The sequence below is a fragment of the Copadichromis virginalis genome, linkage group LG20 (assembly GCF_057382275.1).
Source record: "Copadichromis virginalis isolate Kocher_CV1m ecotype Utaka linkage group LG20, C_Virginalis_male_GT1.1, whole genome shotgun sequence".
NCBI classification, from domain to species: domain Eukaryota; kingdom Metazoa; phylum Chordata; class Actinopteri; order Cichliformes; family Cichlidae; genus Copadichromis; species Copadichromis virginalis.
In genome coordinates, this window is record NC_140637.1 from 20132364 (window position 1) to 20142694 (window position 10331).

Genomic DNA, 10331 nt, shown 5'->3' on the forward strand with positions numbered 1-10331 from the left:
CCTTATAAACTTACCAGCTGTCATGTGGCAGCTGTCAGAAAGTTAATATTAATGTAATGAATATGGACGCAAACACAGTATAATCCAGCCCTTGAACATGTACTACTTGATTTCAAGTTTTCATTGTGATGTGTCATACTGTAGTATCATAAATATTAGATTGAAAAAAGCAAAACACAAGTACTGTTTAGGGAACAAAGGAAAACACTGCCTTTAATGCATCCTGCTGAATGTGTATAAATATGACCTCACCATAGTCTACTTAATATTTTCCTGACATATTAATTTGTAGGTCTGCGGGGTTATAATAAAATACACCTTAGAGAAAACAGACAACAGGTATAACTCGATTAATGAAGCTTCTGTTTAAGTCTAAACAGTTATCCTTCAACTCTGTGGGGATTGATGGGCCTTCTCGCTTTGTTCCAGGTCCTTGGGCTTTGAAAACGATGTGAATACAAGCTGTCTGGATTGATGGGTGGCTGTTGGGGCTTTGTGTTCCTCTCTTATCAGCTGAGATGTAATTGATTTATGGAGCGCTGGTTTGAATCAAAACAGGGATGTAAGTGCGCTGATTTTGCCACAAAAACAGGACCACGGAGAGCAGGTTGCTCTGTTTGACAGGAACAAAAGCACACACAATAATCCACCTGCTGCTGCCCTGTACTGACATACAGAGGATTCTTCTTGCTTAACTTAAAAAAAGGTCTAAATAAGGATAATTTATGTTGTGATGCTGTGACAACGTTATTAACGAAACCGGCTTCATTACTGTTAACTTATTAGTGTCAACCTCACTGATAGTCCAAGTCTGTGCCACTGGTACAAGTAACCATAGCAACCAGCATCACCTACAGAAAAATTTCTAGAAGCGTCTACAATAGCAGTGCTTTTTTTTTCTCTTTAGCCACTGCACATGAACGCAAGAGCTCTCTCACATAAGTAACGCTCTAAGGAAACTGATTTAAAAAAGGAATTAAGATTGTATTAACTTCCGTTTGTATTTTTGACCACATTGTAATTTGGGATAAACTATATATATGTATATATTTACTTTATTCCTTCAGTCTTATTTAATTTTTACTGTTAACTTGATTCCTTAATTTTTTTGTTGTTGATATCTTTATTACTTCATTTTTCTCGCTGTTTTATTACTGATCTATTTTACAGAACAAATCCAATACGCCAGATTTCTAAACACTGTCTTACCTGATATTTTATTTGTTTCCATGTCTTTAGCTCATGAGGACCTTTATATGTTTATTTTTTATTATTTAAGGCTTAAATTAGGCTTTCATTTTAATGTTAGTACAGTTGAATGGATTTTAATTAACTTTCGTTTAACCTGGGGATTACTTACTTCACGACCAGATGTTAGAACTTTGAGCTTTTTTATTTTTTATTTTAAACTTTTTTAATGGTTATGTTGTTCCCCAGATTTGGTGTCTGCAAAGATTTTCAGTCATATTAAACGCACCTGAACCTTTTCCCTGCTTCACAGCCTCTTGAGCCTCCACTTAGTATGTGCAGTCACAGTGCCAGGTCAAATGTGAAATCCCACTGGTTGCTGTCCATGGTGCTGAGCAAACCTCTTCATATTAAATAGGCATAGAAATTGCTGCACATAACATAACTGAACATCCGCGAAAAATATTACTATTATTTTGTGCTATGTCTTATATATCTATGTTATATAGATATACACAAACATTTTTCCTTCTTCTTCTTCTTCTTCTTCTTTATTGGTGATTGTTTTGCGCATGCGAAAAGGCAAGCTGAGGCCACTAAAACAGATAACGGCGCAGAGAGCCGATAGCTCTCGGTACGCACAGGAAAATATGCGCGTTTTAAAAACAAAGAAGACGTCTGAACCATAACACAGTCAAGAGTTAAAGGCGTTATTTTCCCACCCGCCCCTCGTGAAATTACATTTCACGCAACAGGCTGCAAAACCAATGTGGAGTCTAAGCTGAAGAACAGTACCACCTGTAACACCGTGCTCGTGCTTCCGACTTTCGTGCCGATGCCGAGAATGAAGAAGCAAAACGTCCGGACCTTGTCGCTCATCCTCTGCATGTTCTCCTACTTGCTGGTGGGCGCCGCGGTGTTTGACGCGCTGGAGTCTGAGTCGGAGAGCTCCCGTCGGCGCATCTTGGAGCAGAAGCGCAACGAAATGAAGAAGAAGTACCGCTTCTCCGAGGACGACTACCGCGAAATCGAGAGAGTAGTGCTGCAAGCTGAGCCCCATCGCGCCGGGAGACAGTGGAAATTTGCTGGCTCTTTTTACTTTGCCATAACAGTAATCACTACCATTGGTAAGTCAATGTAAGGCTTCTTCTGCTTTTTTATTTTATGTTTTTGGAAATGACGGGTGATGTGTCACTTTGCTTGCTTCGTAATTCACAGCACAACATTATTTTTTCTGCAAGAATGCAATATTTGAGGCTTGGTTTTAATGACGTGTTGATTAAAAATAGACAGTTGCTCCATGTTTTACCAACTAAGCGTTGCTTCATGATGCGTCACAGTGTCATTACATTTTCCATCTCTTTGCATTAAGGTTATGGACATGCAGCCCCTGGAACAGATGCTGGAAAGATCTTCTGCATGTTCTATGCTGTACTCGGCATTCCTCTCACTTTGGTTATGTTCCAGAGCCTGGGAGAGAGGATGAACACATTTGTCCGCTATCTCTTACATAAGCTGAAACAATGCCTGGGCTTTCGACGCACTGAGGTGTCCATGGAGAACATGGTCCTGGTGGGCTTTTTGTCCTGCATCGGAACACTGTGTGTGGGCGCCGCAGCCTTTTCCCACTTTGAGGGATGGAGCTTCTTCCATGCTTACTACTACTGCTTCATCACACTCACCACAATTGGCTTTGGGGACTTTGTGGCTTTGCAGAAAAAAGAGGACCTCCAGGAGAAAACGCCCTATGTCGCTTTCAGCTTTATGTACATTCTGGTGGGATTAACTGTTATCGGGGCATTTCTTAATTTAGTGGTGCTCCGTTTTCTCACCATGAACACTGAGGATGAGCGACGGGATGCACAAGAAAGGGCTTCAATGAAGAGAGACAGAGGCCTTTTGGATGGGACCCTGGGCCTTGGTGTTTTAGGGGAACAAAGCAGAGATAGCCACAGTGAGAGGAACAGGAGCAACATGGTGCACAGCCATAGCACACTTTTCCTCCCGATGGAGGAAGGAACCAGTCGCACCAACCTCATCTCTTCTCCGGTGGATCAGGAAAGACGAAAAAGCCCCTGCAGGCACAGGTTGCATTTCCAGATAAAGGCAGGCAGAAGCAGACAGGAGTCGAGCCTTAGCTCCCTCTGTTCCTGCATGTGCTACCGTTTAGAGATTTGCGATAGCCCTCTTATGTCCCACAGTGAACATCGTGGCTGCCACGTTAATTCTGTTTATTACAACTCAGTTTCCTACAGGATTCAGGGCTGTTCACCAAGTTCCAGGGACAACACTGGACTAACTTCGCCAGGAAGCAGGATCTCACTTGGCCATAGTTTCCGGGAGTTCCCTCATTTACGAAGAAAGTCAGTATAAGGAGCATTATTGTGTTTGCACAAACTGTAAACAGTATTTTCAGAGACACTGTATTTTGTGTTACTTCTCCATTGTGCATGAAGACAATAGTTCTGTTTAGTAAATAAGTTGTCTGTTGTGGCTATTGAAAATAATTTTATTTCTAAAGCGAGAAGGATTTTTTTTCTTTTTTTCTTTACTTTCACTGTTTTTTTTTCTGTTGGTGATTCTGCTGTTTTGCATGCATGTTAGGCACAGTGCAGTGCATGCTAAAGAGAATGTATAGCACAAAAGGTGACTGCACGAGTGCCATGTAAAGATGTAAAAAGTCAGCCTTTTTAATCTACACTTTTAATCAAAAGTATTTTGGCTATGAGGGTTATGACTGTATAACTGTTTGGTGAAGATATGTGAACAATCCTCAGTGGAATTTGCTCCTGGTTTGGAGAGAATTAAATTTTTCGTGCCATAGATGGAAGATGTCATAAAAAAATAAAATAAAATTCCCCACTTGCCCCTGTGGGCGGTCAATCCTTCAAGCTCGGGTCCTCTACCAGAGGCCTGGGAGCTTGAGGGTCCTGCGCAGTATCTTAGCTGTTCCCAGGACTGCGCTCTTCTGGACAGAGATCTCCGATGTTATTCCCGGGATCTGCTGGAGCCACTCGCCTAGCTTGGGAGTCACCGCACCTAGTGCTCCGATTACCACTGGGACCACCGTCACCTTCACCCTCCACATCTTCTCGAGCTCTTCTCTGAGCCCTTGGTATTTCTCCAGCTTCTCGTGTTCCTTCTTCCTGACTTGCTGTCATTCGGAACCGCTACATCGATCATTACGGCCGTCTTCTCATGTTTGTCTGCCACCACTATGTCCGGTTGGTTAGCCACCACCATTTTGTCCGTCTGTATCTGGAAGTCCCACAGGATCTTAGCTTGGTCATTCTCCACCACCCTTGGGGGCATCTCCCATTTTGACCCTGGGACATCCAGGTTATAATATATATATATATATATATATATATATATATATATATATATACACATATAAATGCCTTAAGGAACTTTGACCAAGCACATGACAAATGTGGCTTTTTACTCATCGAGCATTGCAGGTGTGAAGTGGGATGCACTGCTGCACTCTGATATAAAGAAATTACGCTTGTTAGAGGACTAATCTGAATGTAGCACACAACAGAAACGTATATGTAGCAGGTTTTTAGTGAAACTGGAAAACTTTTTTTTTTAGCAAAGGAAGTGCTGTTTCTTTGTAGACTTGATTTGTATTCAATGTGAATGTCTGTTTTATTGTTTTATTAAACCAAAGAAAAGGGCCATTAAATGAGTGGCTTCTTTTTCTTTACTTTTTTCAAACTTATTGTTCATCAAACAAAATCGCTCCTCTTTGTATGCAGTTATTTTCCTTCACTTGTCTTCCACTGATCAGTTTTTAATCTACTGGAACATCTCAATATGTGGTAAGAAGAAAAGAAAAAAATAAGCAGGAAAGAAGCAGTTTTCTCTTTGTTGACTTCCCTTTATCTGCAGAAACATATCTGAGCAAAGGCATATAAAAAGGTGCCTTAATGAAGGCACTTACTGTGGTGATACTTCATCATTTGTTAAGATGGTATAGGGTTTACATAAAGAAAAAAACAACCTAGTCCATTGGCTTATTTATTTTAGGTCAGTAGACAAGATTAAAATTAGACAAATTTATTTGAAATATCAAGATTTTTTAGTTCTCTGTGTTATGTCAGCTTCAATATATCAAGTGCATGCTTTACACTCAATTACAGCTGTTAAAGCACTGGTAACATAAATATTTTTGTTAATCTGTATCCAGTTTAACTGTACCTTCACCATTTGTTTGTTCTGCAACTCATGAAACGGTTGCCCAGTTGTGTTAAAAATTTGAAGGTATTTCACAATATCATCCATCCATCTAAACTACCATAGGGTGTGAGGCAGTGTTCACTCTGGACAGGTCAGCTGTCTGTCCAAGGTGGATAAACTACCAACTGCAGGCTGCTGACAAATGGAAATCTATGGCCAATTTACCCAACATGAGGCAACAGTGCAAATCAACAGCATACTGTGGTGGAATTTAATAAAAGTAAGCCTATATTTATGCATTGTAACTTACTTGATCCAGTTACTGGAATTACACTGAGCCACTGAAATTCTGATTCAGTGAATGCACTTTACACATTGTGTACTTTGTGTACTGCATAGATTTTACATTACATTACATTAAGAAAATTAAGATGTATTATTAAACTGCACCGTTCTGCTGTTAGATAATAAACTACCTAATAAATAGAAATATATTAAAAAAAACAAATAAAACAAAAATAGTTTCTGAATGCTCTCTTCATCATGTCACCATGTGTGACACACACACGCACACATACACTTATATATACACTGTAAAAAAGTTTAAATTACATACATATTATATTAAAACACCACCCCCAAAAGCAAGTTAATAACTACCTGTGGACTTAAATACATATGAACTATTCATATGTAGTTCCCTTGAGACTATTGCATTAAATCCAGCCCAGGAGCCCTTTTATGTTATTTATACTTCTAACTCTCCTGAGTACCCCTGTCTATTTGAGATATGGAGTAAATCAAAAGTGGCAATAAACAACAAAAATAATAAATAAAACTACATTCTCGAGTGGAGCACCCAATATTTCAAGCCATTAAACACTACGTCTTCTCCACTGTCATGAGATAAAATCACATTACGTGTCGTAATGTCTGCCCATTGCCTCCATTTGCTATTTTTAAAACCTGTTTTTGGTTTGGAATGGGAAACCAGAAGTCATAAAGTCTTTACATAAGTGTCCCTGAGCTTACATTTCAAGCCATCTGTTGGTCTGCTGGAACAGAAAGCTACTTTACATATAAATGTAAAACTGATTGGGCAATAGAATCTGAAATGGTGATTGGTTCTGAAATGCCATCTGCTCCTGCTGCTTGTGAATGCACACAATGGCATTTACGCTCTTTCTTATATTGTCACATCACTAAATCTCATCCTTTCTTCGCTGAGTACAACAAGCCCAATCACACAATTTGTTTGTCTCATACTTTAGAATATGAAGTATTTTGATCTTTCTGTATGGCAGAGAAAACGGAGGGGAAATCTGCTACAATACCTTTGACAAGGGGGCCCTCTAAAGGTGGTAACAGTTTTTGGAGCTATTTGAAGTAAGTAAAGTCATAAAAAACCTTTAGCCACTGGGGGGCAGTGTATGTCTTTTAAAAGGCAGTGAACCCCCTGATGTTTTCATCTGTTAAAGTGTAGCTTGAGTAAACTCAGATATACTGAACAGGATCATGCACTCCAAACCCCCCCCTCATGACACGTACAGACATGTCATTATTTTGTCATTTTTATGAAAATTGTGTTTTTATCTGATATCTATAGGGTTGAACTATATAAATCAAGAGTCTAGCAATCTAAAAACTTAAGTGTGTTTGGGTTTGCACTATCAAAGACATTAAAAAAATGCAGCACAAGCAGCTTGTTAGTCAGTACACCGACATCAGGAATCACACCTCCTACTGTTACCCCCTAGAGCTCGACAATCTGTACAGCAAATGACACGGTCTATAATCTGACCCCCAATTCGGTTGAGGAAAAAATCATGGAAACCCAAAGGATTCCCAGGAGAGTTCCAGTAGGAAAGAATCGGAAGGAATCTTTGGAAGAAAATGGGGAAAGAGGATGGATCCTTCAGACATGCAGCAGAGGTCACACGAACAGAATTTATTGATAGTATACACGGAATACAAGATGACAATATTATTGATGAATTGTGAAACGATGGAAAATATGGATCCAGGAGGACAAACGACTTCCAGCTCTTGCTTAACAGGTATGCCAGGTACGGGTATACCTGATCCAAAAAGGATATAAAAAAAGAATGTACAGAAATATACCTTTCACACTTATGGGAAAAGAAAAGATACACCCTGAGGAACTGAGAGCTGAGAGACAAACAAAGGAGAGGCAAAGATGTGAGTTTTATTACTTTGTATCGAAACAATGATCAAAAATAATAACCTGCTACATGTCAGTATTTTAAAAGGTTACATTATTTCCTTTTGAATTCTATTCAGTTTTATTAATACAGCGCCAAATCACAACAGCAGTTGCCTCAGCGGGCTTTATATTGTAAAGTAAAGACCTTACAATAACACAGAAAAAACCCCTGACGATCAAACAACTTCCTTTGAACAAGCACTTGGCAACAGTGGGAAGGAAAACTTCTCTTTTAACAGGAAGAAACCTAGGGCAGCAGCAGGCTCAGGAAGGGGCAGCCATCTGGGGGTGAGGAGAGGGGTAGAGGATAAAAAAACATACTGTGGTAGCTAGCCAGAGATTAAAAATAACTAGTGATTAAATGCAGAGTGGTGTATGAACACATGGTGAAAGAGGTGAGTGAAGAAGAAACAGTCAGGGCATCATGGGAGGGCTCAAGCCATCTAGGCCTACTGCAGCAACTAAGAGTGAATACAGGGTCGCCTGATCCAGTCCCAACTATAAGCTTTACCAAAAACGAAGGTTTTAAAAAGCAGAGAGGATGTCTCATCCCCAAATCCATACTGGGAGCTGGTTCTGGGAGAAGGGCCTGAAAGCTGAAGGTTCTTCCAATGTCACCATTACGACACGTAGACGTAGCTCTTCTTTTTACTATCGAGTCTCAGTTACTTCACTGAACATGTATGTAACATATGTGTATGTTACAGATAAGGTATTCTAAACAAATACCCAATGAAAAAATGTAATGAAACTGAGGATATGATTGCTCCATGCATGCCTGCGTTCAGTAGCAGTGCCTGTAGTGTTTCTTACCATGTGGCGAGTTAGCTCTGCTAATACTGACAGTGATAACGAAACTCAGAACAATGTTATATATTGGTTTTATTGATACTTTTGACAAGATAAATTAAACCCATTTTCAGCCACAGGAATGTTGCCTCAAATGTCATCTCACATGCCCCCAGGAACAGACACTCCCCCACATCCCTTTAACTGTCAAGTGTGAGTGTTACACAGAGACGTATAGAAATGTACAGATGTAAGGTGATATTGCTGAACGTGCTGCTGTACTGTACACATGTATATACTTTCTCTTTGACTGGCCACGTTGCCATAATTACATTTGATTATCAATATCTGTCGGATCAACATCTGTAGCTATCGTTTCTAATCCACTGCACAGTTCTTACTGAATCCATCGATTTAAATATCAATTTTCCAGGAACCAGTTATCAAATGAACTGCATGAGTAGTACAAAGAAAGTATTGGCTTTAAACCAGGACATGATTAATTTTACGATGATGGAACAAAGCCAAGATGGCCAAACTTTTAGAACATGGAACATAAAACAGCTAGAAATATGACAGGGTGTGCTATGGATGGCCACTTCACACGTCTCATTTGGATGTCTCTGGATAAGAGGTTTCAGTTGAATTAAATGAATTTAAATAACCTCAGATTAAGCGTATTGCTAATTAAATTTTTTTTTGTACTGTACATTTTTCATTCTATCCGAAAGGTAAAATTAATCCCGGCTGAAGTGGGCTGAAACAGAGAGAGTGATATTTCTCTCCTAACACATCAGTGTTACATAAACCCAAGAAAACTCCCCGCGGTGACAGGAGAATCCCTTCATCCTATTTTATGATCCGCCCAAACAATTTTGGGTTTTACAAGGTTTCTTGTGCCTGAGGACATGGATCAAAGTAAGGTGCTACATCTCCTGCTAAAATGAATGATCTTGAAAGGGATAATCAAATAGAGACTCATCAAAATAGGAGATGGTGCTGGTAGCATTTGAAAAGCTTATTATACTTTTGTGATGGTCACTGCAAATTAATTGAAAATTTGAGTCTTTTGAAATGTAACAGGAGGCCGGCGCCTTAGGTCTAAGACCCCCCCGTTCTAGGAAGTGAATACATAATTAGCATTCACCATGCAAAAAAAGTTTTGGTCACTTTATTGTTCTGTCTTCAATCTAAGCTCACGTGGATAATGGGGCTGCTTTAAAGCATCTGTTCTCTTTAGCAGCTGATGATGGCAAGAAAACATGCATCAAAGACTTTAAAGCCGAATCTCTCCTTCCATCACTCAGCAAACTCCTGCCTGATGTAAAGCATTTTTGTGACTCCTGTCTGTGAAAAGCGCTATAAAAATAAATAACGCTTTCTCGCTTGCTTGATCTCTTTAATGTGAGATGTGACACTGATGATGAGGAACATGTGCCGCATACAGCCCAGGGCCTCTATAAATCAAACTATAGACGTATCCTAGAGGACTGCAGTACAGAAACAGGGAGCACACTCCATATTTTGATGGATTATTGGTTTGATAATTTGATAGGATTAACGCAACTTTCTTTACATGCATGGGTCGCAGGCAACGGTTCCTGTTCCAGTTTGTTTTTGTTACAGTGTTATCCATTTTCCTTTATAATTATATGTCTGTTTGTATTTCCAATATATTAAATTATAATGAAATTCAAAATCATACACATGCACATTTTGGTTTCTTCTAGACTCATTCTAACTTTCTAACTTTTCCTTCTGGATTTTCCTGCAAGGATTATTGCATTACTAAAGTTTGAATTTATTCTTATGTTGTTTATTTAGAGCAGGAGAGTGCAACACTGATATACACCCATCCCCCCTCCCTTTCCAAATGCCTTTGATGCTTGTCCCCTCCCGGGGAAGATGGCGGTCGACTGGACCAGCGCAGATATGCTGCAGGACCGGA

At 39.6% G+C, this 10331-nt stretch overlaps 1 protein-coding gene across 1 annotated transcript; it reads left to right on the forward strand.

Moving 5' to 3' along the window:
• The first annotated feature begins 1948 nt into the window (after window positions 1–1948).
• On the forward strand, window positions 1949–4870 carry kcnk15 (potassium channel, subfamily K, member 15). The gene is made up of 2 exons (XM_085444503.1): window positions 1949–2315; window positions 2561–4870. The coding sequence occupies exons 1-2, from the start codon at window positions 2024–2026 to the stop codon at window positions 3559–3561; spliced, it is 1293 nt and encodes a 430-aa protein (XP_085300629.1). The 5' UTR covers window positions 1949–2023; the 3' UTR covers window positions 3562–4870.
• The last annotated feature ends 5461 nt before the right edge of the window (window positions 4871–10331 follow it).